This window comes from Podarcis tiliguerta, assembly GCF_965153285.1.
Source record: "Podarcis tiliguerta genome assembly, chromosome: 4".
NCBI classification, from domain to species: Eukaryota; Metazoa; Chordata; class Lepidosauria; order Squamata; family Lacertidae; genus Podarcis; species Podarcis tiliguerta.
Window position 1 is genome coordinate 59,194,762 of NC_139537.1, and position 14,443 is coordinate 59,209,204.

The 14,443-nt window shown below is 41.3% G+C and overlaps 1 protein-coding gene and 1 long non-coding RNA gene across 3 annotated transcripts in view; both read left to right on the forward strand.

Annotated features, from left to right (window-relative positions):
- The first annotated feature begins 518 nt into the window (after positions 1-518).
- NR0B1 (nuclear receptor subfamily 0 group B member 1) lies at positions 519-5,133 on the forward strand. Its single transcript, XM_083439360.1, has 2 exons — positions 519-1,990; positions 3,932-5,133. The coding sequence occupies exons 1-2, from the start codon at positions 1,246-1,248 to the stop codon at positions 4,174-4,176; spliced, it is 990 nt and encodes a 329-aa protein (XP_083295486.1). The 5' UTR covers positions 519-1,245; the 3' UTR covers positions 4,177-5,133.
- Positions 5,134-11,464: 6,331 nt separating this feature from the next.
- LOC310677065 overlaps positions 11,465-14,443 on the forward strand; it is a 102,680-nt gene continuing 99,701 nt past the window's right edge. Inside the window, exon 1 of one of the 2 annotated variants that reach the window (XR_014510900.1) lies at positions 11,465-11,750. This is a non-coding gene — a long non-coding RNA (uncharacterized lncRNA). The remainder of the gene's footprint in view (positions 11,751-14,443) is intronic. The other variant, XR_014510901.1, reaches the window with a different exon arrangement.

Below are 14,443 nucleotides of genomic sequence, written 5' to 3' on the forward strand. Positions count from 1 at the left end.
GGATTTGGTGTGTAGGTGTGTGTGTATGGTTTTTGGGGGGAGGGCTGCATCTATAAGTATATCTTGGTGTTGTTGGACAGGAAGAGGCCTCAGGAATTTCAGTCATATTGTTCCTGTTTTTGATGAAGAACTGGCTTCAGTGTAAATACTTTGTGGCTTAGCTGGTTTGTGGAATGCACTGCTGTTTTACAGACACACATATCCAGGAATGACCTCTAGCACCACCTTTAAAAATAAACTTATTGTGGATTTTAAAGTTAGAATAGGTAGCATAAAATAAAAATACCAGCAATGCCAATTCAGAGCTAAAACACAGATAACTAATAACAGAGCTAATAACCCGGCAGATTTGTAATCTTGTGATGAAGAAAAAGGCAGTGCCACAGGCACATTCTTTTCCTTAATATTATAATATATATTTGCTTGCACTGCAGTATACGATATTCATATATCCAGCAAGGAACTTACAAAATATATAGTAAGAAAGAAAACCAAATTACTAACGTGTGGCTGCTTTTTAATCACCAACAATAACGTGGAAGCAAAAGTGGTTTGAAATTAAGCTTTAAAAAAAAAATAGTTTAGAGAATGTTCTCTAACACCTGGATTTCTTAGAAGGAAATATTCCTTTGATGAGTCTCCATAAAACCCAGGGCGCTTTATTAGATCATTGCAGAGACTCTCTACTCGCAGGCAATTTAACTCCTTGAACTTTGCTCTGCAATTATTTGGCTGTTTGCAAAGAACCTCCTCGCTTTCCCCGAGCCCTCCATCGAAAGAGCGAATGTGGTGGCGAAGGCATGGCAATATATAAATATGGGCATTACTTTTGCCCTGCCCTTGAAGCCGAGTCTAAAGAAAGAGGAGGAAGGAAACGAAAGCAAGGCAACGCAATGCCGCCCGTAAATATTGCGCCTCAGGAGACGGCGGGGCCACATTGACGAAGGGAGCACAAAGGCGAGCGCCTCAGAGCCTCGCGCTTCCGCTGTGTAGCCGGGAGGAGGAGAGCGGGAGAAGGTGGAGTTGGCGCCGGGACTTGGCTCCGCTCCCACCCAACCCTCGCCCTCGCCTCTTCCCTCCCTCAGCGACTCAGGAGCGTCTGCGCCGTTGAACTCTTAGCTGCCGGCGCGCTATAAAGTTAAGGGCCGAGCCGAGGGCGAGCACTCCGCTCGGCTGAGGGGCGGAAGCGGCGAGCTTTTCCCGCTCTTTCCAGCCCTCTTTTTCCAGCCGCCTCCCTTTGGAGCCATGGCGTGCGTGGAAAGATGCCGCTGCTGCACGGGCAGCCGGCGGCAGAGCAGCATCCTCTACAATATCCTGAAAAGCGAGGAGCAGCGGCAGCAGCAGCAGCGGCGGCAGGCGGGAAGCGAGCAGCCGCCGCCTCCTCCTCCACCTCCACCGCCGCCGCCTCCTCCACCGCTTAGTCCGGGCGGGCACGCAGCGTGTCCCGGCTGCTCGTGCGGCTCGCAGAAGCGCGTGGCTCTGCAGAGCCCGCAGGTGGCGTGCAAGGCGGCTTCGGCGGTGCTGGTGAAGACGCTGCGCTTCGTCAAGAACGTGCCCAGCTTCCAGGAGCTGCCCCTGGACGAGCAGCTGGTGCTGGTGCGCAGCTCCTGGGCTCCGCTGCTCGTGCTGGGGCTGGCCCAGGACCGCGTGCACTTCGAGACGGTGGAGACCACCGAGCCCAGCATGCTGCAAAGGATCTTGACCGAGAAGCGGGCCGAAGAGCAGAGGCAGCAGCAGCAGCAGCAGCTCCAGCACCGGCAACGGCGGCAGCCGCAGCACCATTTCCTGCTGCTGCACAAGACCCAGGAGAAGCTGGCGGCGGCGACCTGTGGCAGCAGTAGCAGCAGCAGCAGCGGCGGCGGCAGCAGCCCGACGCTCCCGTCGGCAGAGGAGATCGAAGCCATCCAAAGCTTCCTGGGCAAGTGCTGGAGCCTGGACATTACCACCAAGGAGTACGCCTACCTCAAGGGGACGGTGCTCTTCAATCCGGGTAAGCGCGGGGAATTTGGCGGGAAAGAAGCGCGGGGAGTTGGGGGCGAGACATGGGTCACGGCTGGCTTCTCTTCCCACCACCCGCACTGCCATGTTAGCACAGTCACCACCTGTTGGATTTCTTCAGCTGGTTTCCTCCTGCCAAGTAGCTACGAATAGCGCAGAAGCTCTGTTTAAAAAGCCTGATTTTTTTTTTGGGGGGGGGAATAGGTGTCGTGGTAGTTGGTCTTGCCTTCTTGCCTTTACTTCTAAAGCTAATAAAGTAAATGCCTTGCTTGAACATAACCTCAGAAGGTGAATTAGTGTGATGGCGACTCAAGTTTTGTTTCGCTGCGACTCTGGAAAGTCTTAGAGCAGTGGTTCCCAACCTTTTTCTAGCCATGCTCCACCTCAGCATCTCTAAAAGCCTGATGATCCAACCCCCCCTTCCCTGTGACATATGATTCGTATTATTCAAAAAGTAAACTATTCAAGTGGAGGAAGACTAAAAGGCCATTAACTGTTAATAACTTGTTCTTGAATTGCCTCCCTTAAAAATCAAATTGCCCCCCTGCTCTGCATTGGGAACCGTGGTCTTCAAGGGTTTTCATTGCACTAGCGACAGGCAGACTTGACAAGAAAGGGGAAAGGGTCAGAACTCTCTCTACCTGTTCTGTTCAAGGAAATTTTACCCAAAACATGGGCTATGAAATATCCTCGGAGAGTAACAAAAGTGCAATAAAGCTAGGCTGGGCTTTTTTGGGAGAGAGAATAAAAACAGTTTCCATGTGCTCTTTTAGTTTCCTGTTGCTTAGCCTGGCTGAACAGCATCCAGTTTTATGTTCAGAAAAACAGACCGCACATGGAGCTTTCCCCCCCTGGATAAACCTGTTTAATGCTGGGCTGCAAAGCTAAGAATATCTTCATTTTGTCATCTCCCTTTCTCTCCTTCAGACTTTCTTATAAAACAGGGATTCTGAAAGACCCTCGTGAGCAAAGTTTTTCTTGTCTAGAAACTCGCTGTGCTCAGATCAAGTACTGTGGTGTTTAAGGGTAGAGGGTGTTTTATTGTGTATTAAATATATAGATTCACTTAGGGACTGAATGATTGTACTGAATTGTAAGGAAACGTGTTCAAATACCTCATTTTGAAACGTTCTAAAAAGTTATTTTCAGGGGAAATTGCTACTTTGACCATTAAACTAACACATCTAGTGGATACTAATAATTAACATGTAATAATTTATACTAAATAAATAGTAATGTAGAAGAAAGGAGAAAGAAAGGAAATTATTGGTAATTATAAAAGGGTCAAATGAATTAAGCACATTTTTAAAATGGTTTAAGAAGTTAGAACCAGAGATGCTGCCTTAAGGCATTAGAAAATAATTTACATTACATTCAGAGCTTTTTTATTTGCATTGTAGAACCTTGGAAGTATGGCTGTCTGCAGTGCACATTTTAATATGAATGATACTGGCTGTCAACAGGTTGTGGGCAAGCCTTCTTTTCTCTTGCTCTCTCCCTACCATGCTATCTTTGTCAATTTGTGAACATTTTTATTTCTAAAAGCAGATTGGTGAGTTTTATAGGTTTAGACATATTTGTTAGAGAAGTTAATAAATTTTGTAGAAAGTGTCATTTGTTCTTAGTAGTGGGTGGGCGTGTCCTCTGTTCCCTGAAATGAGCATGAAAAATTCCATTTTGTAAAAAGAAATAGAGTTGCACACTTCAGAGCACATGTTTGATGTATTGTGTTTATATTCTTATAGTGGTATGATGACTATCAGACTTGTCTTGCTACTAAAAGTTCAGTACTTTTTTGTTCTCCGTTAATTCTGATTACTTTCCAGCCATTTTGCACAATGGAGTAAGTCACTTCCAATTGTGTATATTTCAGATAAAAAGGTATTATGAAGAGAGGACTTAATGTTCATGTGTTTTCTTTTTACCCTTCTAGATCTGCCTGGGCTGCAGTGTGTACAGTACATCCAGGGACTGCAGCAAGAAGCACAGCAAGCCCTAAATGAACATATCAGAATGATTCACAGAGGGGACCAGACTAGATTTGCCAAACTGAATGCGGCTCTGTCTATGCTTGGATCTATTAATGCTAATGTTATTTCCGAACTTTTCTTTAGGCCTATCATTGGAGCAGTGAATATGGATGACATGCTGTTGGAGATGCTTTGTGCAAAATTATGAAGCCATGTGTGAATTATAACTACATAATAGAGCAATCCAACATGAAATGTCCCACAACAGAGTAGTGTAAAGTATTGTAAAATAAACTAACTTATTGTTTTTACATAGATAGTATTTTTGTATTCAGTAATAAAATATTATTTGAGTGCTCTTAGCTTTTATTAAATACTCATACCTTAAAAAGTTCCAGCAACATATTGCAGCCCTTAAAAAAAGAAAGAACTGTGTGATCCAATGCATGTTACTTCTAAGTAAGCCCCATTGTGTTCAGTGGAGCCTACTCTGGGCAAGTGTGCATAGGATTTAAGCCACAAAGTGCAACTATACATGTTTACTTGAGCTAAGTCCCACTATATAGTCAGTGGAACTTATTCCCAGGTAAGTGTGCATAGGATTTCAGTTTAGTTTCCAAAGCAGAGTGAATATTCTTTGGTATATCTTTAACTGAAACTTAGACAGATCTGTGTATTGTGTTCAAAATAGGAAGTCTCTCTTTTCCGTTATGTCATTCATTGTTATGATCCTATATTCTTGGAACGCATGCAAGACCAAATATGGTGTAATGTTCTAACTTTTCATATTTATCCTGACAAGTTATTTCATAATTTTTTTACTTAAGGGACTTTGGATAGACTTTATTATATCAGGAGAAGTTGGAATCCCTAGAGCAGTGTTTGGATCAGGTCAAGGGGTGAAGAAGATTGTTTTCACTACACAAGTTATTTTAAAGACATACTGTTTGCATTTATGTAGACTGGAAAAAAGCCTGATATGTAAGTGTTGGCTGCAAGAGATTCAATACCATGTATATTTGAAGCTGGAACCAACTCTATCCTGTAAACACAGTAAATTGTAACAAAGTTGTAAGAATTGTAAATTAATGCAAACAATTTATTTTTTTCTTGCATGTTGTCTACATAGGCTGAGTCATTTATCATAAACTTGTGGACAAAAGCATCCTTGAAATCAGTGGCGTTAATCTAAATGTTGAATCATTGTTGCAAGGATTAGAATATTTATGCACTTCTCTTATTTTGTCTTAAAAACATCACATGCTGTTTCTGTTTGCAAACAAATTTCCTTAATTCTATGTCAGTTTACATGGTGCAGTCACCTTCCAACACAAAACTTGATTATATACCGGTAATTGGTGAACCTTTTTCCAGGTTTCCAAACTACATTTGTATTTCCTATAAATACACCAGAGTAAAGTCACTATAAGCTAGATGCAGTAATTAATGGATAGGGAACAAATAATGCATTAAAAATACTGCTATAGTTATGTCACATGATTTATTGTTGTAAATAATGGGACAGTGAGAGAGCTGAGAAGTTGTGCATCTTCTTCACTCAGGGTGAAGAAAATTCACAGCATTAAATTTAAAAACTTACATTAATGGACAAGTGTCATTTTCAGTATTGTTAACACCACATAGATACATGCTGCATATTGCTGTTCCGTGCTGCATCCAAATCTACTGAGTGGTTTTAGAAAAGGACTAAAGTTTCTGTTTGGAACAGAAAGAAAGAGAGAGAATGCAAAATGACTAAATTTTGTAACTAGGTAAATTTGTGTAGGTGTGATAATAATAGAGAACCACTAGAATATGTACTGCAGGCCTGCAGAATATGTGACTCCTGAAACCAAATGCTCTCCATCAGCCATAGGTGTGTAACATGCAACCAGGGAAATAAAATGTTTGCTGACAGCTTGAGATCGGGGTGATTGAGCACGAGGAAGAATGATAAATATCTCACAAGTTTGACAGGCATTGATGAAAGTTTTTTTTAATTGCATACAAATGCACAAAGGTTAGGTAAATGTCCCTGTAATGAACATACGTTTTCTTATTAAATTTAGGGTTAGGGTTAGAGTCTAGCTCTGGATTTGTGTAGGGTTTACTCCTTAGCCTTTTCTTTTCCCAAAGACATCTCTCAAGGCAGCAGAGGTTTACGAACAGTTTTCCTTCTAGATGGGCTACTTTCCCAGGTTGATAAGACCCATCTGCCCCATATTATGTTGCTGTTAATTAGACATCCTGAAACCTGGACAAAGTTCCTCCCAGCTAGCACATAGAACACTGTAATTAATATGCATATGTTGATAACTTGCTCTTATAATTTACCATTCCAGCAAGAAAGTGGCATGCAACATTTTATAATACAATAAATAGGAATTATAACCCTGGCATTGATGGGTTACAAAGGGGGAGATGGGGAGACATATTCACCTCTGTCCTAAAGCAGAAACTAATGAGTATAAGCTGACTTACAGATTGGGACCCTACACACACTTATCTGGAAGTCTGAAATATAATGAGCTTACTCTGGAATAGACATATATGGGTTTGTACTGTCGGCTACTCTGTGAAACTGGAATCTGCACACAGAAGGGTAGTGCTCTATGCCGCTAGCAAACATTGTGTTCATGGTTCCTGATGCTGGGCTATGAACCATACATGCAGCATATGGGCCCTGCAAATTGACATGATATTCAATATACACTTTTCTCATTAGTGCTATAAACATCTTGCAGTGCAGATGCCACTGTACAGTTGGCTGCAATCCAAACAGGTATGCTCTAGGGCTTGGATATTACCTTTTTCCCTTTGAATGGCAGAGCCCATATATCACAAACGGTATTGCAGTTGGTGTGCGCGCACGTAGGCTGTTGTTAAAGAAACTCAAGCCCAAACTTGCCATGGATACAGGGCACTCGTCATGCGGTTCTTTTCATCTTGGCCCTAGATGAATTCAATTATCTCTGGGCTGAGTCCATTGTCTCATGAAGCTCTGGTATAAAAGATACAATGCACTACAGTAATACCATTATTAAATATAAAATACACTCTATACGCTCAAATCTAACAAATAGTAGAAATCCATGCAGCTTGTAACAAAAGTTCACTTTAAAATCTAATTCTTACTAAAGCAAGATTAATGCAATACAGCACATAGTTTGTCTTTTAAAATAGTAACACTTCTCTCCCTTGTTGCGGTCCTCATGAAAATTCCCCTGACCCATGCTGCAATTAGCTATGGGTTCTGGGTGAGGGGAAATCACCCACTGACTTATTTAATTTGTTTGGCTTGGAAGGAATATACAGTACAGTAATACCTAGGGTTACATACACTTCAGGTTACAGACTCCGCTAACCCAGAAATATTACCTCAGGTTAAGAACTTTGCTTCAGGATGAAAACAGAAACCGTGCTCCGGCAGCATGGCAGCAGCAGGAGGCCCCATTAGCTAAAGTGGTGCTTCAGGTTAAGAACAGTTTCAGGTTAAGAACGGACCTTCGGAACGAATTAAGTACTTAACCCGAGGTACCACTGTAACTCCTTTCCCTGCATGCTGGGAGCCTTATGAAAATTGGCTCCATCTTCATTAAATAAGCAAAAGCCACTGATGTGATGGCCAACTATACATTTAGCATCACATGTAGTTAGGCTGTTACTTATGAAAATTATGTGACAACTAGCTTGGGGGAACTCCCAACACCCCCCTCCCCAAACCACTGAGCTACCTCATGCATGGAGACTGTTGAAAAATGGGACGGATGCTATGCTAACAGAATCCCTATCCTGTTCTAAGCACCTACTGTAATTTCAGAAAACATGGCACAAAGGTGAATGGACTCGTCAGGCCAATAGAATCCTGGTAGACCACCATGCCATCCCTACATCCCTCAGACTGACATTACTTAGACCAATTTACCACACACAGACAGACTTCATTCACTCTCTGTTACATGCACCAGGTAAGCATGTTCATAAATTGCTAGCAGTTTCAAATAAACTCCAGGTGATTTTTTAAAACACTACAATCAGACCAGATGCTTGTAAATAATAATTAGAGAAAGTCCAGGGAACTTCCTCAAATGATGTGTTATTAAAAATGCCAGATTGTACAAACAGCTAACTCACCCAGAAATACCACCACTGCAACCCAGTGCTAGGCAGATATATTCAGAAGCAAGTCCACTGAATTCAATGGCATTTATTTCTAGGTAAGTATGTTCAAGATTGCAGCCTTAATGTATAATTCCAAACAACATATGAAGCATCCCGTAAAACTAATTGTGTAAAAGGATGACATAGAGAGGTTTGGAAAAATAACCCTGCCCAAGGACAGATGTTCTTTTCTCTAACATCAGTTCTGAAATGTCAAAACAGAAATGCCTGGGATTTCTGATAAGTAAACCCTGCTTCCTTCTGATTCATTCTGGCTCCTTTTCAATTCTTTCCAGTTTTTGTCTCCCACACTGTCTTCTGACTCATGAACTCAAATTCTGAAAGCTATGGCCTCTAATTTCCCACCAAATAATGTGGGAAAGGTCCTATACATCAGAGATGGCTAACCCTTGGGCCAACCCTCTGGCGTTCACATGCTAGCAGCCTGTGAGAACAGAATGCTGCCCAGCATTTGATCTGATCCAGCAGCGCTCTTATGATGCAGTAATCGCCCCACTTGGTCCTTTTTTCCACAACACTGAGATACAGAGTGGCTAGTGCTATGTTGCTTTCAGCACCCCCACCCATCCCTGCCATTGCTGCCAGCCTCTGCACAACATCTGGCAAGCAGGGGGCGGGGTCTACCAGGGTGGTACTGGACGATGGCATGAGGTGATACTTTGGCCACTATGGTACTGTGTCTTCATACTCTTAGCATCTATACTTTGGCAGATACCTTTTATTAGGTGTATACTGAAAAATGTTGATTTCTAAATAGTGTTTCCAGAGTACATTTTAGACCTTTCAATCTAAAGGTAACATCTTCACGTGTTATTTAACAATCCTAGCCTCTATAGCCTTTGTTAGAAAACAGCTGTTGTACATTCTTCCAAACAGTGGCTGTCAAGGTTGAAACTAACATAATACCAGTGTCCTCCTTTTCTAATCACAAAGTTATTCACAGTAGAAGCGTGACATTTTTTTCCTGTAAATAAATTTGAGATAGTTAAAAAGGGGAGTAATTTTTATAGAAAAGGCTTTTTGTGTCTTGTAATCTGCTTAAAAATAAATAAATAAAGTAGCTTATATGTTCAGGAAGCTTTTTCATTGGCTTTCAGATTTCTGTTAGATTGGTTAACATATCTTAAAATGCAGAAGAATGTAGTTTCAGATATGATCCCAAAGGCGTTGCTGTGATTTTACAATAGCTATGTAACTAAGAAGCTCCACATAGTAACTAAAACATGAATAAAACTGCACCAATTATTCTGTGCATCTGAGGATGGGAGTACTTCATCTAGTGGATATTCTTGGTATTGCAGTTAATGTTTTAACATTTTTCAAGAAACCTCATGTGAAAAATGCTTACATTTCACATGCCACCCAAAGTGTTAGGTGATAATTGGAATAATATATTTGCTGCAGAAAAATTACACTGTAGATTACACATTACCCTATTATAAAAATTCATATGGAAGTAAAATATAAAATGGATTAGTTATGAGACTAGCTACCAGGTAATGTCCTTACAGAACATGACAATTCTTAAAAATAAACAGCAAGGTAAACAAACTCTTTCTTACATGGTTTTTTTAACATTAATTCATCCAAGTGAGATTTTGAGTTCTGCCAAACTCCTGGAGAATAAATCTTCATGCCACAAAGTATATGTAGAGGCACATCCTGGTACACACATAATTTGGCTGTTGTTTGTGTGTCTGAGACAAAAGCACCATAAAGCTGAATGGAGCTCATAAACACGCCCCCCCCCCCGCTACCTTACAATACTGTGTCTTTATTAATTAAATAATAAATAAGAACACAGAGGGCCCCCTGAACCTAAGCACTTTGGTAGCAGCTGTCAGAGCTGAGCGATGTGTAGCAGGTTTGAGATGAGCTGGGAACTGGGAGCCCTGGGACAAGCCAGTAGTCAGGAATGAAGAGGAACTAAGAACCAAAGGACAAACCAGGAAGCAGGAGCAAGCCAGAAGTTAGGCCTGAAAAGCAACCAAGGAACACATCGGAGGACAACTTTGTCGCTCAAGGAAGGATTAACTGCAATCCTCTTGTACTACTTCCAGTCTAGGAGGAACCAGTGGCCAGTCCAGGACTTGAGAAGCTCCCACCTGAAGTTGTTGTTGTTGTTGCTATTATTATTACATTTATTATCTGTCCTTCACCAGGTCACAGAACTTAGTGGTTTATCACATGGGACAGCTGTCCACAGACCCCAGCAGCTCTTGACAAAATCAATGCAGTGTTGACAGTGACAAGCAACATCTGCATTCACATGCAACACACAAGCAAGTTTATTATATATTTGATAATAATAATGATTCTCCAGCATACTGCAGGGTTCATTCTTTCTGCTACCCCATCCCATTCTGGTTCCTTCTTCCATTATGGTGCCCTGTACACTTTACTAAATCGGAGGCATGATGATTAGGGCAAGGTAGAATTTTGTTTGTTTAATCAAACGACAGTGATATGGAAAGTATTTATGAGCAACTAGTACATCTAGTCACTAGTACGTATTAGCAACTGATCTTCCTTTGCATTGTTGCTCGTGTCTACAGCATTTTACTGTATTATGTGCTTTCTCCAATAAGTATGCATTCCTAGGGAATTTAAACAGAGAAAAAAAGATGTATGAATGCACCTCCTATTTAATTCATGCTGTTTTCTGACACAACATTCAATCCTCTTCTGCAAAGTGTGTCAAGTGGACTTCAGGCTTCTGGATCACAAATGCTTTTCAAAAACCAAGGGACAAATAAAAAGAAAAGATTTATTTAGAATAAAAAACTGTAACTCCTGCAGTACAGCAAATAAATCCTAAGCAGACTGCAAAAAGCTCCACAGGTATTTCTTCAAACTGCTGGCCTAACTAGGTGTTAAAGAGGACCCACAGCTGCCACTAATTCAACATGTCCCTTCGTGTGCTTCAGTAATGTCTAGAAAAATGTCACATATATAGTACACCCAAAACTGTTAAAGCACATGACTTTTCTCAAAGAATCATGGGAATTGTTGGAAACTGTAGCTTGGTGAGGGTGAAACTAGTCCCTAGGTTCTGGGATGGGGGAATCATAAGCGAACAGAAATTGCAGCAGGCTGCAACAGTCAAACACTTAATTGTGGCTGTGTTGTGTAGTTCAGACGCTACTAGCCCTTCATGCTGTTCTATTTCCACAATGAGCTACTTGGAGAGAATCACAAGATGTGTAAGCAACTCCTATAAGCAGGCTGCTAGAAACAAGTTCAACACTCAGTAGCAAGAAGCCCACCCCTTTTTTTCATTGCTCGTATTCCTTTCAATAACAGTTTGCTATCACTGAAGTGTCCAGAGTCAGCAAAATCTTTTATTTCTGCCAGATAAACAAGCTTTCTCCTGCCCTTCTGCGCCTTTCCTGTTTGTGTGTCACGCACTTTCTCCTCCCGTCTGATTTCTCGACTCTCTCCCTTTAGTTCCACACGTTGATTCAGTGTCGGAGGTTGTGCTAAGCCGAGCAGAGCAGGTTCGGTTACGGGAAAAGTCCTTGCCAAAGCCTGAACAACTTTTTTGTTTTTGCCTCCCCGTCCTGCATTTTTGGTACAGACGTCTCTGAGGGAGCTGGGATTGTGAGTATTCACTTTTAACTATAATTGAATTGGGAGGGCATATTGCAGCTGAGTTTACTGTACTAAGAGCTTTTTGCAGCTGAGGGGAGTGTATATCTACTTGTGCCATCAAGTGAAAACGTAAGATTATTATTTTATTTTTTATTATGTATTCAATTTGTCTACCACCCACACCTGTAGGTCTCAGGGTGGTTCACAACACAAAAGTTGCAATATACGAAGCACAAAATACATAATAAAAATAAACAAAACAATTAACAATGCTTATGTGTATACACACTAACAAACTCTATGTTGCTCAACGAAAGCCCCTGAATCCAAAAATCCTAATGAGTATATGATATTTTACAACAATTTAAAACAACCCCACCCTCCAGATAAAAGAGCACCCACCCAAGTTAAAACCTCAGCTTGCTCAGAAAATAATTTTAACACAAGGGAAGAAGAGGCCCACTGGGTCAGACCAAAGGCCCAACTAGCCCAGCATTTTGTTTCCCATAACAGCCAACACATACCCCTAAACATTTTGTGAATCTAAGTTCTGCCTCATTGAGGGGCAGTATTTCAATATGAGTAGGAAAATGAGAGTACCCCTAAACATTTTTTTAGAAAAAAAGCAGTGCCTGAAACTATATGCATAATTGTAGAAGCTTCTGTGACAATCCTTTAATTACAATTGAGAAAGCGAGAACTGACAATGTGTGTATGTGTGCACTGCAAATTGAATGGGGCTGCCAAATCTTTGCCAATCTACTGCAAATTACTCAGAGACCTACTGGTAGATCCCGATCTCATTACCTTCCACTTATAGAATATCATGGAGTGCCTGAGTTTCATTATCATGGTGTAATATTTGTATTCATACTATCTTAGAATTGTGGAGTTGGAAGGGACCATGAGGGTCATCTAGTCCAACCCCTTGCAATGCAGGAACCTTTCGCTCAAACCCATAACCCCGAGATTAAGAGTCCCATGCTCTACCAACTGCGCTGTTTGGCACACTACGTTTGGGCTGTTCTGAGACAAAGTATTTTAGTTGATTTAAACACAGAAAAATTATAAGAAAACAACTTTAGAATCAAACTATTATTTAGTCTTATCTGAAACATCTGGGATATGTATAGAGCATAGCTCTGAAGATTTTTTTTTTTTTTTGCCTTCTAATTGCTAGATTCTCTGCAAATGTTCACTATTAGGAAAACTTTAACTTGCTCTAGTTCAGCTAGGTGAATCCCATGACTTTACTTATATTTGGTAGATTAAAAAGGTTTAAAAACTGCTATCTGAAAACACTAAACAGTAGATGGTGGGGCGGATCTAGTTATGGGCATATCTAATTAATCATTTATTCACAAAGCATTGAAATCCCAATGCATTGAGACAATGCTCTTCATCAGGAAAAACTACAAAAAACATGTAAAAAAAGAAGATCCAATGATTCCTGAACTGTCAGACAGAAAGGTGAAGTGATATGATGGGTAGTTAATTCTCTAATTGCTTTATCTTAATGACAGATCTGTTTTATCAGTCACTTACAATATATATGATTGTCTGATTGACAATCCTTAGGCATTCCTTCTTGATATATTTTCTTTTAATACAAAAAGTTGATATGAATGAGGCTTTTCAAGTTAATTCTTGTTAATTTTTTTTTAAAAAAACAACAGTCCAGCACCTTTATAGCATCAGTTCAAGTGGAAATTAGCATTCAGAGAAGAATCCTGAATGAGAACAGCTAATCTCTTTTGTTTGCTGCATTCTCAAAGTAGACACTTTATATCTGAAGTTAAATACTATAATTATTCTAGACCTTTTCCTTCACAAAGAGCTCAAGCTTTTATTTCAAGCATATTTGCAATGGAGAGGGAGAAAAGAGATAAAATTGCAGTCATTTGCCTACTGACAGCTCATAGAACCAAAGAGCTGTAGAGTTGGAAGCAACCCTGCAATGCAGGAATCTCAACCAAAGCATCCATGACAGATGGGCATCCAACCTCTGCTTAAAAGCCTCCAATGAAGGAGGTCCATAATCTCCCAAGGGAGTCTGCTCTACACTTGAACTGCTCTTACTGTCAGAAAGTTCTTCCTGATGTTTAGTTGGCATTTCCTTTCTTGTAACTTGAAGCCATTGGTTCGAGTCCTACCCTCCAGGGCAGGAGAAAACAAGCTTATGATATGATTGTTGTTGTTTAGTCGTTTAGTCGTGTCCGACTCTTTGTGACCCCATGGACCAGAGCATGCCAGGCACTCCTGTCTTCCACTGCCTCCTGGAGTTTGGTTAAACTCATGTTAGTAGCTTTGAGGACACTGTCCAACCATCTAATCTGTCTCCTCTTTCCCAGGCTAGATGTACTCAGCTCCCTCAACTATTCCTCTTGGCTTCTAGACCCTTGATTATCTGGGTTGCCCTCCTCTGCACACATCCAATCCAGCTTGTCCATATCCTTCTTAAATTGTGGCACCCAGAACTGGACACAGTATTCCAGGTGTGGTCTGAACCACCCCGTTCTGGGCTGGTATGGTGGGAGAGGAATCCAAGGCAGCAGGGCCAGAATGCTGAAGCAACCAGCTTAGGCATCAGATTCTCAGAAGCAGCAATAGCCTCAGGTGTTCATCCTGACCCTCCCAGTCGTTCCCTTCTGTTGCTGAGTGGTTTCTCCTGGGCTGCTAATCTGGCCTGCTGTTTCAGGTGT

Coding starts and splice junctions, on each gene's coding strand:
- NR0B1 (XM_083439360.1), top strand. CDS start 1,246: ATGGCGTGCGTGGAAAGATGCCGCTGCTGCACGGGCAGCCGGCGGCAG. Junction 1,991..3,931: donor GACGGTGCTCTTCAATCCGG/GTAAGCGCGGGG, acceptor TTACCCTTCTAG/ATCTGCCTGGGCTGCAGTGT.